At 42.2% G+C, this 24,755-nt stretch overlaps 1 protein-coding gene and 1 long non-coding RNA gene across 4 annotated transcripts in view; one reads left to right on the top strand and one right to left on the bottom strand.

The window, feature by feature from the left end:
* Nucleotides 1-16,082, bottom strand: part of LOC149983507 (uncharacterized) — a 34,137-nt gene extending 18,055 nt beyond the window's left edge. The window contains exon 1 of the long non-coding RNA XR_016496132.1: nt 15,967-16,082. This is a non-coding gene — a long non-coding RNA (uncharacterized LOC149983507). The remainder of the gene's footprint in view (nt 1-15,966) is intronic.
* The window catches only part of LOC110524005 (E3 ubiquitin-protein ligase RNF13), an 85,953-nt gene that overhangs the window by 42,761 nt on the left and 18,437 nt on the right, over nt 1-24,755 (top strand). For all 3 annotated transcript variants that reach the window (XM_021603269.3, XM_021603270.3, XM_090235141.1), the window contains exons 5-8: nt 13,252-13,339; nt 14,560-14,650; nt 15,408-15,513; nt 17,677-17,770. In XM_021603269.3, the coding sequence (XP_021458944.2) occupies nt 13,252-13,339; nt 14,560-14,650; nt 15,408-15,513; nt 17,677-17,770 (379 nt within the window). The remainder of the gene's footprint in view (nt 1-13,251; nt 13,340-14,559; nt 14,651-15,407; nt 15,514-17,676; nt 17,771-24,755) is intronic.

Here is a 24,755-nt window from a genome sequence, read left to right as displayed (position 1 = left end):
CGAACATCTCTGGAGAGACCTGAAAATAGGTGTGCAGCGACGCTCCCCATCCAACCTGACAGAGCCTGAGAGGATCTCCAGAGAAGAATGGGAGAAACTCCCAAATACAGGGTGCCAAGCTTGTAGTGTCGTACACAAGAAGACTCGAGGCTGTAGTCGCTGCCGAAGGTGCTTTAAGAAAGTACTGAGTAAAGGGTTTGAATACTTATGTAAATGTCATATTTCATTTTTTATACATTCGCAAACATTTCCAATAACCTGTTTTTGCTTTGTCATTATGGGGTATTGTGTGTAGATTGATGAGGGAAAAAATCTAGGGGGGTCTGAATATTTGATGAATGCACTGTATGTGTGTGTGCGTGTGGGAGGCGAAGGGGATTCCAGCACTGCTGCTCTTTTTAGAACTCCAGCCTCCCGAGGGAGAGGGCTCACAGCTAAAGGGGAAGTGGGGGAGAAGCGTGAGGAGGAGGAGGAGGGGGTAAGGTTAACACTTCCTGCTTGCTGGGCCTCTGAAATAGGAGAGGGAGGGGGGGGGGGCTCGCTGGTGACCCATCTGACCCCAGCTGTGGGGGAAGGAGACTGGGAAGGAAACCTGACACTACACCCCTCCCCCACCCACACACACCGCCCCCCTTTCTCCGACCCCCCTCACCCCTGTCCGCCTGTGTCAAAAGAGTCCCTCCATCCTCCCTCCAGCCGGCGAACCAACCCTTTTCCTACCACTCTCTTGACACACACACACAACACATTACACACTCATACACTCTCAATATACATTCACGCTGGCACACAATGGTTGTGTTATATAATTACGCTCTCTCTGGTTACCGTGACACACACACACACACACACACACACACACACACGTGTTTGCCTAATCCACAATGGCAGAGTAGCCCTGTTGTCCATTTGTCTCCCTCTCTCATTTCATTAAACCTATAGAGAGAATGACAATGGGATTCCCCTGTAGCCTACTCTACTAGCCTGACATCTATTGTGTTTTATGACAGTTTGGGACAGTTTCCCATTAACATAGAAAAGTACACACAGCCTATGTGTAGGACTAGTCTGGATCAGGGGAGCGTGAGCCAGGATGTGGCTTATCTCCTGTTGTGTCCCTGTTGTTATGTATCTGCTGTTTGGTATCAACACAGTCTGCGCTGCTGCTCTGCTCTCCTGACCTTAATGACATGTGGCCTTGTGATGTCATCTCCACGGAGTGGCGGACACACACACACTTGCACGGTTGTTTCAGTGCTGTAGTATTATCAGTTGCAAAGCCAATACTTGCAGTTTGAATAGCTCTTATCTAGTCAGAAGTCTGAACCTTGAAACCAAGCTCCACTTTGCACCAAAATCTTCCTATAAGCAAATGAGAAAGAGAGCGAGAGGGCGAGAGAGAGATGAAGAAAAGTCTAGAGAGGAATTGGCAGGGAAGGCAAAAGGTGTTAATGCAGAGTGAGAGAGAGAGAGGGAGGGGTGGATAAAAGTAGAGGAATTGGCATGGAGGACAAGACGTTGATGCAGGGGAAGGGGGGAGAACTAAAGAAGGAGAGAGAGAGAGAGAGAAAGTGAGCGATGGCAGACTGAGCAAGTGCAAGAGAAAGAGAGTGCGAGAGAGATCAAGGAGTGTGAATCCAGCCTAGTGGAGAGAGGAACTGATGTGCAGCTGCTGTATAAACAGTAGGGGGAGGGTGATGGGGACGGAGAAAGCCTCAGTTGGAGAGGAGAGGCTGACAACTTGGTTGTTGTTTGCACCACCGTTGGAGGAGCCATGATTCAGCAGTGCTGGCTTACAACGCAGCAATACACAGTAACACACACACACCCTGATGCGGCAGTAATTACTGATGCTATCGGCTGTCTCTGTCTCACCACCAAGGCTATGGATCCCACTGTTGTACCCACTGTCTCGCGTAAGGTCGTGTGGGTGTGTGTTTGACTCATTAGAGCAGTACTTAAACATTCCATATTCTTCATTTACCTTTTAATAATATTTTTTTAAGGGTATATCAGCTTTAATATTGCAGATAGTGTGGTGTCCATCAATGTAATTGTCTGCATCATTTCCAATCCCCCAGAATTTATTTTTTTATTTTTTATATATATACAGTATCAGTCAAAGGTTTGGACACACCTACTCATCCTAGAGTTGTATTTTATTTGTCTATTTTCTACATTGTAGAATAATAGTGAAGGCATAACAACTATGAAATAACACATATGGAATCATGTAGTAACCAAAAAAGTAACAAAATCAAAATATATTTTAGATTCTTCAAAGTAGCCACCTTTTGTCTTGATGACAACTTTGCACTCTCTTGGCATTCCAGCTTCATGAGGAATGCTTTTCCAACCGTCTTGAAGGAGTTCCCAGATATGCGGAGCACTTGTTGGCAGCTTTTCCTTCACTCTGCGGTCTTAACTCATCCCAAACCATCTCCATTGGGTTGAGGTCGGGTGATTGTGGAGGCCAGGTCATCTGATGCAGCACTCCATCACTCTCCTTCTTGGTCAAATAGCCCTTACACAGCCTGGAGATGTGTTTTGGGTAATTTTCCTGTTGAAAACCAATGATAGTCCCACTAAGCGCAAACCAGATGGGATGGCGTATCGCTGCAGAATGCTGTGGTAGCCATGCTGGTTAAGTGTGCCTTGAATTCTAAATAAATCACTGACAGTGTCACCAGCAAAGCACCTATACACCTTCACAACACCTCTCCCATGCTTCACGGGGGGAACTACACGTGGAGATCATCCGTTCACCTACTCTGCATCTCACAAAGACACAGCAGTTGGAGCCAAAAAATCTCAATATTGGACTCATTTGCTCGTGTTTCTTGACCCAAGCAAGTCTCTTCTTATTATTGGTGTCCTTTAGTAGGGGTTTCTTTGCAGCAATTCGACCATGAAGGCCTGATTCACGCAGTCTCCTCTTAACATTTGATGTTGAGATGTGTCTGTTACTTGAACTCTGAAGAATTTATTTGGGCTGCAATCTGAGGCTGGTTAACGCTAATGAACTTATTCTCTGCAGCAGAGGTAACTCTGGGTCTTCCTTTCCTGTGGGGGTCCTCATGAGACCCAGTTTCATCATAGCGCTTGATGGTTTTTGCGACTGCACTTGAATAAACTTTCAAAGTTCTTGGCAATGTGCGGATTGACTGATCTTCATATCTTAAATTAATTGACTGTCATTTCCCTTTGCTTATTTGAGCTGTTCTTGCCATTAATATGGACTTGGTCTTTTACAAAATAGGGCTATGTTCTGTACACCATCCCTACCTTGTCACAACACAACTTGATTGGCTCAAACGCATTAAGAAGGAAATAAATTAAACAAAATAACTTTTAACAAGGCACACCTGTTAATTGAAATGTATTCCAGGTGACTACCTCATGAAGCTGGTTGAGAGAATGCCAAGAGTGTGTACAGCTGTCAAGGCGGCTACTTTGAAGAATCTAAAATATATTTAGATTTTTTTTAAACACTTTTTTGGTTACTACATGATTCCATATGTGTTATTTCATAGTTTTGATGTCTTCACTGTTATTCTACAATGTAGAAAATAGTACAAATAAAGAATAACCCTTGAATGAGTAGGTGTGTCCAAACCTTTGACTGTTTGTATATAAAATCTTTATTAAAATCTTTTATGTTTTATTTTCCCCTAACCCTGCCACACCTCCCCCAATTGGAGTAAACTAATGGATAACAACACTTAAGATTCTACTTCCAGCTTATACATACTATATACATTTTACTGACAAGAGTATATTTTAAATTAGTTATCATTTGTTTTTAGTCCCAAACATTAGCTACCCTAAACCCCTCCCATCGGTCTCTGAAGACCATCTAGTTTTGATTTCTATTTGCAATATAAACTCAGCAAAAAAAGAAACATCCTCTCACTGTCAACTGCGTTTATTTTCAGAAAACTTAACATGTGTAAATATTTGTATGAACATATTAAGATTCAACAACTGAGACATAAACTGAACAAGTTCCACAGACATGTGACTAACAGAAATGGAATAATGTGTCCCTGAACAAAGGTGGGTCAAAATCAATAGTAACAGTCAGTATCTGGTGTGGCCACCAGCTGCATTAAGTACTGCAGTGCATCTCCTCCTCATGGACTGCACCAGATGTGCCATTTCTTGCTGTGAGATGTTACCCCACTCTTCCACCAAGGCACCTGCAAGTTCCCTGACATTTCTGGGGGAAATGGCCCTAGCCCTCACCCTCCGATACAACAGGTCCCAGACGTGCTCAATGGGATTGAGATCCGGGCTCTTCGCTGGCCATGACAGAACACTGACATTCCTGTCTTGCAGGAAATCACTCACAGAATGAGCAGTATGGCTGGTGACATTGTCATGCTGGAGGGTCATGTCAGGATGAGCCTGCAGGAAGGGGGAGGAGGATGTCTTCCCTGTAACGCGCACAGCATTGAGATTGCCTACAATGAAAACAAGCTTAGTCCGATGATGCTGTGACACACCATCCCAGACCATGACGGACCCTCCACCTCCAAATTGATTCCGCTCCAGAGTACAGGCCTCGGTGTAACGCTCATCCCTTTGACGATAAACTCGAATCCAACCATCGCCCCTGGTGAGACAAAACCGTGACTCGTCAGTGAAGAGCACTTTTTGCCAGTCTGGTGTCTGGTCCTGTCTGGTCCAGCAACGGTGGGTTTGTGCCCATAGGTGACGTTGTTGCCGGTGATGTCTGGTGAGGACCTGCCTTCAACAGGCCTACAAGCCCTCAGTCCCGCCTCTCTCAGCCTATTGCGGACAGTCTGAGCACTGATGGAGGGATTGTGCATTCCTGGTGTAAGTCAGGTAGTTGTTGTTGCCATCCTGTACCTGTCCCGCAGGTGTGATGTTCAGATGTACCGATCCTGTGCAGGTGTTGTTACATGTGTTCTGCCACTGCGAGGACGATCAGCTGTCCGTCCTGTCTCCCTGTAGCGCTGTCTTAGGCGTCCCACAGTACGGACATTGCAATTTATTGCACTAGCCACATCTGTAGTCCTCATGCCTCCTTGCAGCATGCCTAAGGCACGTTCACGCAGATGAGCAAGGACCCTGGGCATCTTTCTTTTGGTGTTTGTCAGAGTCAGGAGAAAGGCCTCTTTAGTGTCCTAAGTTTTCATAACTGTTACCTTAATTACCTATCGTCTGTAAGATGTTAGTGTCTTAACGACCATTCCACAGGTGCATGTTCATTAATTGTTTATGGTTCATTGAACAAGCAAGGGAAACAGTGTTTAAACTCTTTACAATGAAGGTCTGTGAAGTTACTTGGATTTTTACAAATTATCTTTGAAAGACAGCGTCCTGAAAAAGGGCCGTTTCTTTTTTTGCTTAGTTTATTTTTCAACTGTGCTGTTTCACAAATGTTCTGAACATTTTACGGACATTTTTAGTCCCTCCCTTCAGCTCCACTCAACCCCTCGCATCGATCTCTGAACACCATTCAGGTTTGATTACCATTTGCCATATATTTTTCACAAATGTGATGTTCACAAAAGTTCTGAACCTTTATATTCTCATAGTTTCTGCAGTAGTCTTTGATTTTATTATACAACTTTCTGCACTCTCTGCCCTACCCATACACTGTGGCACTCCAAGGGTTAACTGTACTGCACTAGTGAGTCATGAATCTCCAGGTGGCACAGTTTATACAGCTCCATCAATCCATGACCAATGAGAGAGATGTCTGATAAGCTTCCTCTTAACTCCTCATGCCCTACCTAGCTGCTCCTGCACTTGAAAACTACAACATGTTGTAGACTCTCATGAATGCACACACACACACACACACACACACACACACACTACCACCACTGCAAATGCTCCGGTTACCTCCGCCCTTCAAAACTGATATGAGATCAGTTTTCCCTCCCCTAAGTTCAACTTTAACATTACATTTGTTACACTTTCTGGTTAGTGTTTTTGGACTAAAACATAACCAGATAAATACCTAGGATACTGTTTTGTAGCCACATGGTATTTAAGGAATAAGTGTCAGTAAATGACTACATTTGGGAAATGATTTACTAGTGTTACCTTTTTATATATACCATTCCATACCATTGCCTTGCCTTTTCTGCTCAGTGCTCTAATTTCTCCCTCATATGTTTTCTCATATGAGGGAGCACTGAGGCAGAAAAAGCCAGGCACAATTAATGAAATTAGTGTTAATTGCAAAGTTCTGTTAAATAGGATATCTAGTAAAAGGGTGCACATGTACGATGTATCGCTGTCAGCATGGGTTCGAATCCGGTCCACTGCTCTTTCAGCACTCTCTCTTTCCTACATTTCAGCTCTCTCTCTCTCTCTCTCTCTATCCAATACACATACAAAATACTTAAAGGGGCAGTGCAGTCAAAAACATGATTTCCTTGTTTAAAAATATATATATATTTCCACACTATAAGTTTTTTTTGCCTGGAATTTCAACCTGTTCAGGTGGGATAGATTTTTGACATAATATCACAATCTGATCCAGGGATTTTTCTGCCATTGAAATCCTTGGGCGGGCTGGAAAGATGCTTTCAGTGTAAACTTAACTGACTAAAACAAGATTTTAAATATGTAGAGAAGATACTGGACCTATATATTTTTTGAAAATTCCCAAAACAATGAATTTAACCGTATTGATTTTATGTTTGAGCAAAAGAACAAAGCATTAGCTCTCTGAATGTTGCCCTGTTTAAATAATTTATTTCAGCTAACGAGCGTGATCACCCAGTCGTCCAGAACAGCTGGTGCTCTCATGCATGCTTCAGTGTTGCTTGCCTCAAAGCGAGCATAAAAGGCATTTAGCTCATCTGGTAGGCTCGCATCACTGGGCAGCTCGCGCCTGGGTCTCCCTTTGTAGTCCATAATAGTTTGCAAGCCCTGCCACATCCGACGAGCATCAGAGCCGGAGTAGTAGGATTTAATCTTAATCCTGTATTGACGTTTTGCTTGTTTGATGGTTCGTCTGAGGGCATAGCGGGATTTTAGTGTCCCGCTCCTTGAAAGCGGCAGCTCTTGCCTTTAGCTCGATGCGGATGTTGCCTGTAATCCATGGCTTCTGGTTGGGATATGTACGTACGGTCAGGCGAGCAATACTTCAATACTTCTTTAATATTAGACATAACCAGCTGTTATTGACAAATAGACACACACCACCACCCCTCGTCTTACTAGACGTAGCTTCTCTGTCCTATTACCCGTGTCGTCATTCAGCCACGACTCAGTGAAACATAAGATATTACAGTTTTTAATGTCCCTTTTGTAGGATAACCTTGATCGTAGGTTATCGATTTTATTTTCCAATGATTGCACGTTGGCCAATAGAACGGATGGCAGTGGGGGTTTACTCACTCGCCTACGAATTCTCAGAATTCGAAGGCCTGACCTCCGCCCCCTTTTTCGTCATCTTTTCCTCACGCAAATGACAGGGATTTGGGCCTGTTCCCTTAGAAAGCAGTATATTCTTCGTCGGACTCGTTAAATTATTTTTCATTAAATAAACACTCACAGTTGTTTATTAGTCATAGAGTGATGATTTAAAAATGTAATTAAAAAGACGGCATGGGAGCTTAAAAAACATTTAAATTAGTATTTTTGCTAAATTCAAAAGTTTTAGCTGACTTCACTGCACTGAAAGTCAACCTGGAAATAAATAATAATAATAATAATAATAATAAAAAGCAGAGAAGAAAATAATTATTATTTTGTGAATTTGTCATTTATCGTCAACAGTCCTCAGTGCACTTAAATGTTTGTGCATGGGAGATGGCTAACAAATTTATTTGGTGACTAACCAGTGACCACCAATAAATATTCCTTGGTTGACCCAGTTACTTGTGATTTATAAATTCACACATCCATTCACAAACACACATGCTGACACTTAACGGAAGCATGTGCAGATGCTTGCCTGAAAGCTCACATTGCACCCCACTGTGTCACCACCACATCAGGACACTAGAGTCTATATCTGCTACACAGATGGTCCAGACTCTATATTGCATCATACACAGCTTATTAACCCTTCACAAAGACACTATGTCCATTTAGCATTGCAGTTATCCTTTAGACTCAAAGATTTTGTTTCTGCCTATGGACCTCGGTTGAGAGGTATAGACTTCAATAAAGACACTGTCAAGCTAACTGTAATGGAAGTGCATCATTAATGGGGTGTGCTTTTGATTGTGTTACTATTTACATTTTTCAAATCTTTTTTTAAAACTCTGCATCGTTGGGAAGGGATCATAAGCAAGCGTTTTACGGTAAAGTCTACACCCCTTATATTCGTAGCATGTGACAAATATATATATTTTTATTTGATATGATTTTTCTTCCGGGGATTACAGTAATTAACAAGCACAACAAGTGCTGTTAAATTGTGATCGAGGATGTTGTTGTTGCTCCGTCGTTAGTTTGCAGACATGTCGTGCCTTCAGTCTGGGATCAAGAAAATAGCGATTTGCTGTGTGTGGTTGTGGTTTCCATCCAAGCATGCGTGCGTATGCATGCTATCGATTTCTCAATGTGAAGGTTTGTGTCTTGGTAGTCTCTGATTTTGCACCCCCTCTCTTTTCATCTTCTTTCTCTTTCTTTCTTTCTTTCTTTCTCTCCCTCTCTCTCGTCCTGCAGTCTGAGAGGAATGCACTGAATGTCCTTATCTCTGCCCATGCAAACATTATGTGAGCCAGTAGAGGTTGAATTCCTCTTAGATTGCAGGCAGACCACATGCTGGCTTCAGAGGTGAAGCAGCCTGAGGGGCTTCTCACGATTACACTGAAAAACAAGGACACTTAAAAACCTTAAAGAACATGAAAAAAACACGTATAAGAATAGAAAAAACATAACCCCAAAGTCAAGCTCCTTACTTCCGCCACCATAGAGTTGTCAAAACACTAGCAGCATTCTTAGCTCAAGATATCATACCAAAACAGCGTTTTTGTAACTAACCGCCTACAGTCACAATTTTGAGTACACAAATCATCTGTTTTCTCAGTTTTTATGTTTGTGACGAATCTCCTGTTGTCACAGTAAAGATAGGATTATGTAGATTCCAGTTTCTTAGCAGGGCCTCAATGTTTTTGCATTTGTCTCCTCTGTGGGGGATGACTTTCTCTCTCATAGGAGACTTTAATGCTGTGGGAATGAAGGGGATGGGGGAGAGACTGCGACAGGAATCATCTGCTGGCTCGCTAGTTCTCTGTCTCTTCTCAAAGACAGCCTCATACATATGGAGACACAAACCAGGAAGCACACACACACAGATGCGGCGCACAGACGTTCACACACAAACTCACACACAGACGTGTACACATTGTGGCCTGCGGTAGCTCTCAGAACACACAAAAATGATTTATTCCTGCGTTGACACTCGCGGTTGCAGACACATTGTAGTCATTGATGCACACACACACACAATACACCCTCACAGGCAAATACTTGGCCTTATACAGCTTTGCACTCAACACAAACATGTGTACACTCACACACACAGAGTGCAGAAAATTCCAGTGACAAACAAAAAGGCAGCCCTGCGCTAATGTCTGCTAGCATCTCGATTCCCTCAAACAACCATCTCTTCTCTCATCCTCTTTGTCTGAATGAACAATACATTTTGTTAGCGTAGCATAGCTACAGAAAATGATACCAGAATAGAGTGTAGCCCTAGCTTAGCCTAGCCTAATCTATAGCCTTAGGTTGACGAGCACTAGGCTAATGCTAGTCCACTGTGGTGCAGTTAAGGGATGGGGACACTCTGGGCTCATAGCGAGTCAGAGAGGCAAACTGATTCCTCACCCCTATTCTTTACATAGTATGCTCTTCCCTCTTTCCTCTGCATCATCGTCTCACTTTCACCGCCACGGCAGGGTGTAACTTTACTCCAAGAATAACACGCCTTTACCCAAATTATTTATGAGGGAACTTCCTAAAAGGATTTTACGTGAAGTTGGATTTAGGCATATGATTATAACATCTAAGTGTAACATCCTTTCACTTTACACTACACTAACATCCCTCACTTAGTCTAATTGTAAATGAAATATTTGATTTGGTCTTGATTGAATGTCAAGTTTAGGATTGGCGAGAGAGGGGGAGAGAGAGAGAGATGCTACTAACAGCTTACTAAACAACATACACTTAGTGTTAATTTCTTAGCTACAGTATACATATTTCCCCGGTATATTACTTATGCAGCAACATACATGACATATGTTTGGACTCATCGTTGTTGTGCCGTGCTCACGTGAACAGGTAGGTGGCCCGGCTGTCCTGGTTGTGGGCAATCTTCTCAATTACTTTGTCATCAAAGTCTGGTATTCTCTGGATGAAGTCATGCTGGATTGACAGCATGGCCAATTACATTCAACTTTTTCTGGCCCATGGAGTTGCGTGTGAAGTAAAAAAATAAATAAAATAAAAAACATTTTAAGGGTGTAAAAGTTTCTCTCTGACTCGGCGGTTGTCATCGGATTAGTGGTGATAATGATTTTGTGAAAAGAGACCGTCTCAGACAAAGCCTTTTGCAGGTTGTTCTCTTGGAGTGATTTCAATAAAGAAAGTGACATCTTTCTAGTGTGCAGCTCAGGATTCTGGTAGGGATGGACAGCACCGTTTTCATACCGTTAGAGAGCTCCGTTTCCCACGGGCCATAGCTTGGTAGAACACTGGAGCTCTGTGGTCATAAATGGAATGTTCATATTGGGGTAAAAGCTAGTTGTCTACCAACTTTGCCACAATTAAGTGGTCACTTTCAGAAAACCTTTCTTGCACATGAGCAGCGATTGTGTCGCATGCCTCCATCACAGGTGCAGTGTTAAGGTTTCTCTGCCCTGGTTCAGTGGCATCAACATGTCCTCTTGGCCAGTGCATCAGTTTGCTCGCCAATTTTTTTAATGTTCACCTTGAAGTTGCCGATTGCTCCGGCATTTCCTGCTGCATCAATGGTTCGTTTCTGCATTGAGTTGTACTAAACATCCACCTCTGACATGACCAAAGAAAATAACTTGAGCAGTTGCAGAAATGTGTGATCCTTAAGTTTCATGGCCAGGTCATTGATGGTGATCTCATTCCAGCCAGGGGACCAGTGCCTCACGGTCCTCCCACACAACATTGACGGTTCTGCTTTTGAAGTTCCATTGTGTATCCGGTGGCCTGGGGACCCATCTGTTCGCTGACTCCGCGAGAGTGGAGAGTCTTTTAGGTGTAAGTGAGAAAAAGGTGAAAAAGTAGGATAGGTCTGCAAAAAAACACTTTGTAAGTACACTTACTCGCCCTGCACAGAGTTGGTGAAGTGTTAGATTCTGTTGGTGTGCGTAACAGTGCACAAACTGCGCGTTTGGGTAAGTCTCCTTAAGTAGCGTTTGGACACCACGTGCATTACCACTCATCACCGCTGAGCCATCGTAAGTTTGTGCAACCAGCTTCTCCTTCATGTTCAGTGGCGCTAGGACTTGTTTGATGGTGTTGGAGAGGCAAACACCAGTTTTGTTTGTCCTTCACCTCTACAAACTCCAAAAAACTCACACACACACTGTGGTCTGATAACATGTAGCGCAGCACTATTACCATATGTGATTTACAGGAGACAGCAGTGGTCTTGTCCTTAACTATTAAAAGCATACCCATAACATGATGCAGCCACCACTATGACTGAAAATATGGACTGTGGTACTCAGTAATGTGTTGTATTGGATTTTCCCAAAACATAACACTTTGTATTGTACAGATGCAAAAGGAGTCATACATACAATCCAAAGGTTTGTTTTGGATCTTGCTTAATGTACCCTTAAGAAGGGGTTGGTCGTCATAATGGCTTTGTAGCCAGTAATCTCCTTCACGCATGCTCTCAAAAATACACCTGAAAATGCCCTTGTGCTGACTCACAATTACCACACAATTTAATGCATGCTATAATTCTGGCAAGCACGTACCTATTCTCCTCCGATTGTTGGTTGTGAAGGACATGGCGCGTCTATATATCTAGCTGAGCCACAATGTTTGATTTTCCCAGTAATCCCAGGTTAACAGCATTGTCTACATGTGATGCACAATTCTCATGTTTTGAGAGACTTTCAGATGTTTTAAATCCTTAAACCCAGACTTGGACCACACACCCTCTCCACCGAAAAGCAGGCAGGGGAAGCAACACTCAGTCAGCCACTGCTTCCTTCCAAACCTCTCATTGTTGAATTTGCGATTTCCGACTTGTTGTGTGACGTTTATGTCCAATGGCACAGAGACATTTTATCTCTAATTTCTCGTCATATGACAAAGATTGTAGATCGTGAAGACAGTAGATCGTCAAGTGATTCATGATGATGACTGCTTATCTAGCTAGCTAATTTGCTACCTAAGATTTTGAAAGTATGATGTTGACATGATCAGTCCAATCACAGCTACGGGAGATCTAATGTGATTTGATGTAATTTTATATGTGGCCAATGACCTTAAGCCTTCTTGGAAGGGCACTTTTACTGTAAATCCATGGCAGCACACAAGCGGGGTTGAACTGCCTAACTCTCCAGTAGATTCTGTGGTGACGTAGTGTCCCCATGAGTGACTGAACCCTGAGCCAATCACGGCACAACCAGATAAGATTAACAACGCCTATGCTCTGTGCTTTTGCTGGCTGCTCCTCCACCACAGAAAGCACTGAGCTAGGCTGAAATCAATGCATTTTGGAGCTGCCTTACTCAAGAAATAGACTAAGTTTGTATGCTGCTTTCATTAACTGTATGCTGAACTGATATTTGACACGAATTAATGCAAGAATAACACTATAATTTAACAAAACAGGTTGGCCTCTGCTCTGCCCCACCTGCCCTGAATGATAGGTCACCACTGATTACATACAAGCTACTATGTCAAATAAGTTATTTTAGCCATTGATTTCTTTCAGAATGCAGTGTGTTAAGCTACATTACATGCTATGCAAATTCTTGCCTTGTTCTCCTTCATGTGGTGGTGTGTCCATGTAGCATGTCATTATCATTATACGCACATAGTATACAAATGCATGGACATTGACAAATATTCAACTGAACCACACACTCCCTGTCCTGAAGTGATGTCAGTTACAAAATAGTTACGGAGATAGCTGTCACAGAATGGATACAGTATAAAGATACTTAGATATTTGGGTGGGATGGGCTGGCTGAACACACACTGATCCATAGAAACCACACACACACACAATGAACACAAATGTTTTGTCTCCCGCAGGTCGTTAACGCCCAGAAGGCCGGGTACAAGGCGGCGATTGTTCACAACGTGGACTCTGATGACTTAATCAGCATGGGATCCAATGATCGTAAGTTTCCCCCCTCTTCCAATCCTTCTCTTCTGCACTGCACACACAAACACAAACGTGCAGCAGCACTGCACACAGTTGTCTGTTCATGTGTCTCCTCATTCGGGGTCAATACAGCTTTGATTCCCAAAACCTGAGCCTAGAGGACCTTTCGGACTCTCTGGGACTTAGAGATACTGCAGCAATAGCGCCAATTCCGACTCTTAATGTCGTTGTGGAGGAATGTGGTGCTCTGGTTTTCAGTACGTCGCCAAACAGTTCAACCCTGTCCAAACGGCTCGATCGGCCTGGAAATTCACAGTGCCCTGTTTACCATCAAATTACGTTTTTGGGAGGAGGGATATCTGTGCAGTTTCTCTTTTCTCAAAAGGTTACTCTTCACATAGTTTGTCGCTTGTCTCCCGCCTCTTGCTCTGGGGTGTATGACTATGTATCATGAATAATCAAGACAGCACCTCATGCTGGTAATTGCCTAGGACGGATCATCCATTTGAATGGGTTCTTTTCAAACGTTGGTCAGCAAGCCATTTGTTAACTTATCAGCCATCCAAGAGATTTATGTCACCGGGGTTCTGTGAGCCCTACCAACTAGTAATATACCCACAATATGCCCACAGTCGTGCATGAGCAGAATCATATATAAGATGGTGGCACAAGTGGGCATCAGCCTCAACGCAGGGGCAGAATGGAATCATAAATCAGCGCACCAGGGGCAAATAGTCTGTTCTACTAAACTACTTTGGGCTGGTGTCTGAATGGGACAGCAGCCCATTAGCCAAAATGGTAATTCTGCCCCCAAAAAATTATGATAATGATTTCTTAACAGACTCATTATAAAAAAAACAATACCCATTGGCCTAAAGATGGATCAGCCCACCAGGCATTTGCCCCAAATTCCCTATGCCAGTCCGTTTCATGCTCAGAGGGTCGCATAGACCCTGGAAATTACCCTATCTAACAGCTTTAAAGATCTGTGGTTCGCCATAGTTATGGTCTGTCTAAATAAAGGATTTCAGAAATGCCAGATGTTTTACTGTAGTGCCTCGACAAACATACCGTTCTTTCTATTTTTGTATCTTTCACCGATAAGTGAATCGAATCTTAATTTCTTCCTTCGAACGTGTTGTTATTTCATGATGGTTTAGATTTTATTTTATGATGGGCATCAATATGTGGCCACCTCATGTATAAATATATTTTCCTTCTCTTTTCCCTTTTAGTGGATATTTTGAAACAGATTGACATTCCATCAGTGTTTGTGAGCGAAGAGACTGCCGACTCCCTGAAAAAGGACTACGCATATGACAAGGGGTGAGTCGCGGACCAAGATCTAATTTCCATGTCTATCAACATCAAGGCTAATTCAAGACGGAGACATCCAAACTGGCGTGCTCTATCCATACTGTCTAAGAATCCTGTCCAAATAAATCTGTCAGCGTTATTTTAAAACATATATATATATATATATTTATTTATTTATTTATTCTATGAATGCAGTGGAAAGACGACGTAAAATGATATTTTTCTCTTTGTGCTACATTACTCTGTCATAATGGCCTCAATTGACGTGCTGGCATCGTAAAGCAGATCTGCCTCATGCTGTCATCACATTCCCAGAGCTATGCAGAGAACAGTAGATAATCAGGGAATGACTGTTTTTTCTTCCTACCATGCTGTCAGTAATATGCCTCTTTCTTTGCTCTGATATCAATCATACATTCGGGTTAGTACCTCTTTTGTCCTGGCATGCAGACATACCAAAATAGTACATTTCCAGTCAATTGCCTGGAAATATTGCAATGTTCTTCACAAAATTTTATTATAGAAACGTCTTATCCATTATTTCACTGTGTGAAATTACATTAGTCAGATGGGAGGGCGTTTCTGTGACAGGACGTCATGAGGTGTAAAATGAAAACGAGTCGCCTCGTGACATGCTATAGATGATGGGCCATGTCGACACGCTCCAATCGTAAGGACTCCTTGTAGGTCACTATTGGAGTGTATCTAATTGTCAGTCATAAACACTTAATTAAATCTCCATAATGGCGCTGTTGTTGTTTTTCAGGGGTCATGTGGTCCTCATGCCGGACTTCAGCCTGCCTCTGGAATACTACCTGATCCCCTTCCTCATCATCGTGGGAATCTGCCTCATCCTCATCATCGTTTTCATGGTAGACAAATGCACTATCTTCTCAACAATGTCAATAAAGTTTATTAATTCATTCATGTACACTGAGAATACAAAACATTAAGACCATCGGCTCTTTCCATGAAATAGACTGACCACGTAAATCAATGTGAAAGCTATGATCCCTTATTATTGTCCCTTGTTAAGTCCACTTCAACCAGTGTAGATAAAGGGGAGACAGACAGACTAAAGAATGATTTTCAAGCCCTGAGACAATGGAGACATGAATTGTGCATGAGTGCCATTCAGAGGATGAATGGTCAAGACAAAAGATTTACAATGCATTCGGAAAGTATTCGGACCCCTTGACTTTTTCCACATTTTGTTACGTTACAGCCGTATTCTACAAAAACAAATCTCATCAATACCCCATAATGACAAAGTGAAAAACAGTTTTTTAGAAATTTTTACAAATGTATAAAAAATTAAGACATACCTTATTTACAGAAGTATTCGACCCTTGCTATGACACTCGACATTGATCTTAGGTGCATCCTATTTCCATTGATCATCCTTGAGATGTTTCTATAACTTGATTGGAGTCCACCTGTGGTAAATTCAATTGATTGGACATGATTTGGAAAGGCACACACCTGTCTACATAAGTTCCTGCAGTTCACAGTGCATGTCAGAGCAAAAACCAAGCCATGAGGTCGAAGGAATTGTCCGTAACGCTCCAAGACAGGATTGTGTCAAAGTACAGATCTGGGGAAGGGTACCAAAAAATGTTTGCAGCATTGAAGGTCCCCAAGAACACAGTGGCCTCCATCATTCTTAAATGGAAGAAGTTTGGAGCCACCAAGACTCTTCCGAGAGCTGGCCATCCGGCCAAACTGAGTAACCATCTCTGCAACATTCCACCAATCAGGCCTTTATGGTAGAGTGGCCAGACGGAAGCCACTCCTCAGTAAAAGGCAAATGACAGCCCGCTTGGACTTCTCTGTTCTGATGAAACCAAGATTGAACTCTTTGGCCTGAATGCCAAGCGTCACGTCTGGAGTAAACTTGGCACCATCCTTACGGTGAAGCATGGTGGTGGCAGCATCATACTGTGGGGATGTTTTTCAGCGGCAGAGACTGGGAGACTAGTCAGGATCGAGGGAAGGATAAACTGAGCAAAGTACAGAGAGATCCTTGATGAAAACCTCAGGGACTCAGACTGGGGCGACGGTTCAAACAGGACACCGACCCTAAGCACACAGTCAAGATGTTTTTTTTATTTTATTCTACCTTTATTTAACTAGGCAAGTCAGTTAAGAACAAATTCTTATTTACAACCCCGGCCAAATCCTAACCCGGACGACACAGGGCCAATTGTGCGTAACTCTATGGGACTCCCAATCTAACCTGACAGAGCTTGAGAGTATCTGCAGAGAATTGGAGAAACTCCCCAAATACAGGTGTGCCAAGCTTTGTAGCATCATACCCAAGAAGACTTGAGGCTGTAATCGCTGCCAAAGGTGCTTCAACAAAGTACTGAGTAAAGTTTTTGCTTTGTCATTATGGGGTATTGTGTGTAGATTGATGAGGAAAATGTTTTATTTAATCAACTTTAGAATAAAGTTGTATCGTAAAAAGTCAAGGGGTCTGAATACTTTCCGAATGCACTGTATATGCCTTTGAACGGGGTATGGTAGTAGGTGCCAGGTGCACTTGTTTGTGTCAAGAACTGCAACGCTGCTGGGTTTTTCACGCTCAACAGTTTCCCGTGTGTAATGAAGATGATATCATCAAGCCTGCTACAACAACAAAACATTTTACTTTATTTTTTATTTAACTAGGCAACAAATAACAGAGAACTTGCTCATTAGATTTGTCTGATTAGTTAAAAAGCAGTCTCAGTTACCCAAATCATCCCACTTCCCAAAGAATTGACACAAGAATGTGATAAATGTAATTATTTTAAATGCCCATACAACTATTTGTGAGTACTGGTTGAGGTATTTTTTAACTGCAGAGAATACTTATTTCGGAAATAACTATCAATGAAATGGTGACGTCAGACTTTTGGAAAGAGGGTGCATGGTTGAAGTACAAGAGCGTTGCCCGGTTCAAAAAAAACTGTTGGGGTATTCATCAGGATTTTCGGGTAAGGTTAAGTGACTCACAACTTCCCAACTTACTTGACTTTTCCCTTCTCGCTCAGATCACCAAGTTTGTCCAGGGCAGACACAGGGCTCGGAGAAGCCGTCTGCGCAAGGACCAGCTGAAGAAACTTCCCATTCACAAGTACAATAAAGGTAGGGAGGGATATAGCTATCAACAAAGCTATCTTGACATCAGCATTGAGAAGTGAGATGGACCAATAGTTTTGTGTTTGGTTTGTAAGCATTGACAACACTGATCTTTTTTAGATCGGTGTATTGTTGTGGGGATGTAAGGTATCCCCCGTATGTTTTCCTCACTTAGTGTGAATGTATGGATATGTCAAAGCTGGTTGCTTCAACACGGGTTCAAGTTGAGGGAGTATCTGTGTATATTGGAATTTGTCATTGGAGAACAAAGAGTCGAAAAATTGTTTTGTGTCAGTTTGTTTGCCCGACTATGTGTCAACAACACAAAGATTGAAACCTGGCTTTATGATCGGAAGGCACACTTACCCTTGTATGAGATAATTTAGAATGGTATTATGACTCACTCACAGATCTATCAACCTTTGTCCTCAATGAACAGTTGACCCTAAACGCTCACCCTAACCCTCGACCTAGATGAGAAGTCCAAACTGACCGTATATCTCCACCGGGTCTAGCCACGCTATGCCTTGTGTCATACGACTGGGCCACAATGCGGGTGACATTTTGAACGAGTTATGACACCTCAATCTGCTCCAGCGCTTCGTGCCATGAGCTAATGAGATGAATACAGCTTGATTTTCCACAGAGCCTACTCCCCAGATTAAGAATGCCGTTATCTCAGATATGAGAAGGCTCTATATAAATACATATTCTGTTTACCTCGAGGGAGGTAGATTTGAAACTCCTTAATTGGAAGTCATGGACTTGAAGAGGGTTTCTCCATTTTGTGTTTCTCCCCTCGGTCAGCTCAGGAGGTTTTATAGCCCTGCTTTTGCATTGCAAATACTGTTTTTCTGACATCTGCACCTGGTCACATGTCAGTCCTGAGTAGAATGTTGGCTGTATTCACACTTGGAAGGAGTTTAGAGGCTTGGTTTGGGGTAGGAAGCCCCTTGTTCAAAAATCGGCTGTGCAGGGGACAGTAAGTGCAGTAAGTTGCAGGAGATCTTGACAGAATCTAGGTGATGCATATTAAGTAGCTCCCTATGTGGTTGTGTGAGACGGTGTGTGTGAGTGGCTGTGCGACAACCCTTGTCTGACTGACAGTTTCCACAGGCATTAGAGGGAGTTCATAAATTCAGGGAATGGTTCCATCAGCTGCAGTTAAAATATTTTGTATTATTATTGGCCCAACCACTACAGCCTCCTCTTCTGAGGACAAAAATAAACGTTGTTTTTACAGCTTTTTCTTTTTTTGTTACATGTACATTCTAAACACACATTTTACATACATGGCACTTCTCACTTCACAGTAGTTACATGGTATGAGTATAGTTACTTGACATGCATCACATTCGGATAGATTATATCCAAACACATACTGTACCAGTCAAACGTTTGGACACACCTACTTATTCAAGGGTTTTTCTTTATTTTTACTATTTTCTACATTGAAGAATAATTGTGAAGACATCAAAACTATGACATAACATATACAGAATCATGTACTAACCAAAAAAGTACAAATAAAAAAAAAAACATCTAAATATGATGTATGTTTTAGATTCTTCAAAGAAGCCACCCTTTGCCTTTATGACAGCTTTGCACTCTCTTGGAATTCTCTCAACCAGCTTCACCTGGAATGCTTTTCCAACAGTCTTGAAGGATTTCCCACATATACTGAGCACTTGTTGGCTGCTTTTACTTCACTCTGCGGTCCAATTCATCCCAAACCATCTCAATTTGTTTGAGGTCGGGTGATTGTGGAGGCCAGGTCATCTGATCAGCACTCCATCACTCTCCTTCTTGGTCAAATAGCCCTTACACAGCTTGGAGGTGTGTTGGGTCATTGTCCTGTTGAAAAACAAATGATAGCCCCACTAAGCGCAAACCAGATGGGATGGCGTATTACAGCAGAATGCTGTGGTAGCTATGCTGGTTAAGTGTGCCTTGAATTGAAAATAAATCACAGACAGTGTCACCAGCAAAGCACACACACACCATCACATATCCTCCTCCATGCTTCACGGTGGGAACCACACATATCATCCGTTCACCTACTCTGTGTCTCACAAAGACACAGCGGTTGGAACCAAAAATCTCAAATTTGGACTCATCAGACTAAAGGACAGATGTCCACCGTGTTTCTTTACCCAAGCAAGTCTCTTTTTCTTATTGGTGTCCTTTAGTAGGGATTTATTTGCAGCAATTCAACCATGAAGGCCTGATTCACGCAGTCTCCTCTGAACAGTTGATGTTGAGATGTGTCTGTTACTTGAACTCTGTGAAGCATTTATTTGGGCTGCAATTTCTGAAGCTGGTTACTCCTCTGAACTTATCCTCTGCAGCAGAGGTAACTCTGGGTCTTCCTTTCCCGTGGTGGTCCTCATGAGAGCCAGTGTCATCCCAGTGCGGTTTTTGCGACTGCACTTGAATAAACTTTCAAAGTTCTTGAAATTTTCCCGATTGACTGACCTTCATGTCTTCAAGTAATGATGGACTACTGTTTCTCTTTGCTTATTTGAGCTGTTCTTGCCACAATATGGACTTGGTCCCTACCTTGTCACAACACAACTGATTGGCTCAAACGCATTAAGAAGGAAAGAAATTCCACAAATGAACAAAGGCACACCTGTTTAATGAATGAATTTCATGACATTTTATTTTTGTGTCAAATCGCCAATTGGCAACCCATCCCTTATGGGATTAATTGACACATAAACAAACATTACAATAATTAACTATGGTAATTAAATGATCATTCTTCTTCCGGCGTTCTCTGCATTGCGCATCACATAAAGAGTGAAAAAATAAATCAATACATAATAGTAAATAAGGTTATCCAAACAATAATTACATCCCTAGAGCAGTAAAATAGTATACATACATACATTGGGGCAAAAAATTATTTAGTCAGCCACCAATTGTGCAAGTTCTCCCACTTAAAAAGATGAGAGAGGTCTGTAATTTTCATCATAGGTACACTTCAACTATGACAGACAAAATGAGAAAAGAAATCCAGAAAATCACATTGTAGGATTTTTAAATGAATTTATTTGCAAATTATGGTGGAAAATAAGTATTTGGTCACCTACAAACAAGCAAGATTTCTGGCTCTCAGACTTGTAACTTCTTCTTTAAGAGGCTCCTCTGTCCTCCACACGTTACCTGTATTAATTGCACCTGTTTGAACTTGATATCAGTATAAAAGACACCTGTCCACAACCTCAAACAGTCACACTCCAAACTCCACTATGGCCAAGACCAAAGAGCTGTCAAAGGACACCAGAAACAAAATTGTAGACCTGCACCAGGCTGGGAAGACTGAATCTGCAATAGGTTTGAAGAAATCAACTGTGGGAGCAATTATTAGGCAATGGAAGACATAAGACCACTAATAATCTCCCTCGATCTGGGGCTTACGCAAGATCTCACCCCGTGGGGTCAAAATGATCACAAGAATGGTGAGCAAAAATCCACACGGGGGGACCTAGTGAATGACCTGCAAAGAGCTGGGACCAAAGTAACAAAGCCTACCATCAGTAACACACTACGCAGCCAGGGACTCAAATCCTGCAGTGCCAGACGTGTCCCCCTGCTTAAGCCAGTACATGTCCAGGCCCGTCTGAAGTTTGCTAGAGAGCATTTGGATGATCCAGAAGAAGATTGGGAGAATGTCATATGGTCAGATGAAACCAAAATATAACTTTTTGGTAAAAACTAAACTCGTCGTGTTTGGAGGACAAAGAATGCTGAGTTGCATCCAAAGAACACCATACCTACTGTGAAGCATGGGGGTGGAAACATCATGCTTTGGGGCTGTTTTTCTGCAAAGGGACCAGGACGACTGATCCGTGTAAAGGAAATAATAAATGGGGCCATGTATCGTGAGATTTTGAGTGAAAACCTCCTTCCATCAGCAAGGGCATTGAAGATGAAACGTGGCTGGGTCTTTCAGCATGACAATGATCCCAAACACACCGCCCGGGCAACGAAGGAGTGGCTTCGTAAGAAGCATTTCAAGGTCCTGGAGTGGCCTAGCCAGTCTCCAGATCTCAACCCCATAGAAAATCTTTGGAGGGAGTTGAAAGTCCGTGTTGCCCAGCAACAGCCCCAAAACATCACTGCTCTAGAGGAGATCTGCATGGAGGAATGGGCCAAAATACCAGCAACAGTGTGTGAAAACCTTGTGAAGACTTACAGAAAACGTTTGACCTCTGTCATTGCCAACAAAGGGTATATAGCAAAGTATTGAGATAAACTTTTGTTATTGACCAAATACTTATTTTCCACCAAAAATTACAGGCCTCTCATCTTTTTAAAGTGGGAGAACTTGCACAATTGGTGGCTGACTAAATACTTTTTTGCCCCACTGTACGTACGGACGGACGGACGGACGGACGTCACTTGAACCCAGTCTGACACTAAGAGAAGATTCATATGGTAGACAAGCCTATACACAATCTATATACACAAACACCATTAACCACATCGACGCTAAATATTTTTACAATTTAATTATAGGTAGCCCTTTTTCCTTTATCCCAGGCTTTATCTAAATATTCTGCGAACGGAAATACACAATGGACAAAAAAAACAATTTCAATTTCTCCTCATCACTCAGCCACATAATGCCAGGGTATATCTGGTGGGCTTTCTGGAACAAGAGCAAGCGGATATCATGATAGAAAGGGCAATAGAGGATAAAATGAGTTTCATTCTCTATTTCTTCGAGGTCACAATAATTACATAATTCTACTTCACCACAGTACCGCCCTGTTTCAATACGCAGAGGCAATATCCCTGATCTTACCTGTGCACATATCAATCTATGGTTTTTAGATAGGTAATACATAATATATCTCTCACACAAAAAGTCACCCTTAATCAAACAAAAGGTTCTCAATTTGGGTTTACGATTAATCTCCTCCACCCATTTTTTTGTGATATTGCATCAACAGTTGTTTTTTAATCATATCTATGTCTCCCTTAATTTGGTTTTTCGTACAGATGTTCACAGTTAGACTGTTGAAAAAGGTCAGACATTTCAGTTGCCCAGGCTATGGATAGATCCCATTGAAAAACTTTACTAGCTATTCTGGTAGTTGTCATATCCCACAAGTCTATTCCAAAGTCTCACCATACATGCCTTCCATCTCACCTCACAGGGTTCCCAGCCCATGTCCCCAGTTATTGCAAGAACAGGTGCAAACTTGTGTACACCTAAAAAGTAATGTACTGCTCTGCTATGAACATGTTCGTTTTTAAGACACCTAATGGCACCCCACACTCTTGCTGAATAGTACAGAACAGGACACACGCATGTCTGACACAGTTTGGAATACGTAGCTTAACCAATATCTGAGTGTTTTTGTTTTTTCTATTACCCCCCCGTATAGAACATTTGTGGGCAGAACTGAAAAAGCGTGTGCGAGCTAGGAGGCCTACTAGCCTGACTCAGTTACACCAGCTCTGTCAGGAGGAATGGGCCAAAATTCACCCAACTTATTGTGGGAAGCTTGTGGAAGGCTACCCAAAACGTTTGACCCAAGTTAAACAATTTAAAGGCAATGCTACCAAATGCTAATTGAGTGTATGTAAACTTCTGGGAATGTGATGAAAGAAATAAAAGCTGAAATAAATAATTCTCTCTACTATTATTCTGACATTTCACATTCTTAAAATAAAGTGGTGATCCTAACTGACCTAAGACAGGGAATTTTTACTAGGATTAAATGTCAGGAATTGTGAAAAACTGAGTTGAAATCTATTTGGCATCTATAAGGCTGATCACGGATCAATATTGCAGATTTAAGAGGAAACTTCAGTCATCAGCGTACTATGACACCTTTTTTAAGCCCTGGATTTCTAGCCCCTCTATATTATTGTTGGATCTGATTTTAATAGCTAACATTCCGATGGCCATAATAAATAGATACGCCGACAGTGGACAACCTTGTTTTACTCCTCTTGACAGTTTATTACTTTCTGAGAAGTAGACATTTTATTGAGTAAAAAATGTAATAATCCCCTCTCACTCACACACTTGTTACTGTCAAGTTCAACACAACAAAAGCAATATCTTTGGGCTACACTGCATTGTACACTTTCTGCCTGTGGACATCTGTTCTACAATGTGCCAGCAGAGCATGATACCCTTTGTTGGCATAATTGCTCTTTCAGGCAGCGAGTACACCTAACATAACCCTTTTGTATCCACTGTATTGAAAAAGTGAGAAAGAGGGAAAGTGTGTGGTGTTCCTTTCACCTAGTGGCATCCAGCTTAAGCCAGGCCCTGCTCCAGCTACACTTGTTTAACAAGCAACGTCTCATTTTCACCTAATTCTCTCATTCTGAAAGTTAACCATACACTGTAAAGTGAAAACTTGAGGAATGGCAAGGAGTCGTATAACGTTACCAGTTAATATTATAACGAATTGGTTAGGTTACTAACGTTAGCTCATCTGATGTTGTAACGTTAGCTAGCTCACCCCAGATTCCGTGGTCAGGCTTATCACCTAACTCTTCGATATCGTTCAGGGGACGCGCTGCTGTAAGTTAACTGGTAAACTGCCTTTCAACTCTCCCGCTGTCTTTCCAGAGCACGCGCTGATGCTGTAACTAGCCATTCTCTTCTCTCTTCAGTCTCATGCTGCATCCTGTTATGTGAACGATTTGGCTGTGCCTTGGATACAGCCAGTATTGCTCCAAATGCACATCACTAGTTCGCATACAGCCAGTAGTCTCCCCGCTCAAACTTTTCTCGTCGGATCTACACGAATCACGTAGGTCACCTATTTTGGATTCAAAACGATGACTTTCGCCGAAAGGTGACTAGTTTGCATCCCTGAATATATCAATTCTTGCCTTTTCAAAATCTACTATGAATACCAGACCTGAGTAGTGTTCGAATCCTCATACCGTACTATTTGTGGCGTAAATTGAGTATATAGCATGTTTTTTGGTCATAGTATGATATAGTTAGTATGCC

The sequence above is a fragment of the Oncorhynchus mykiss genome, chromosome 5, assembly GCF_057628025.1.
Source record: "Oncorhynchus mykiss isolate SJ-2025 chromosome 5, ASM5762802v1, whole genome shotgun sequence".
NCBI lineage: Eukaryota > Metazoa > Chordata > Actinopteri > Salmoniformes > Salmonidae > Oncorhynchus > Oncorhynchus mykiss.
The sequence above is the reverse complement of the archived record's forward strand: the minus strand, read 5'-3'. Positions and strand labels throughout refer to the sequence as shown.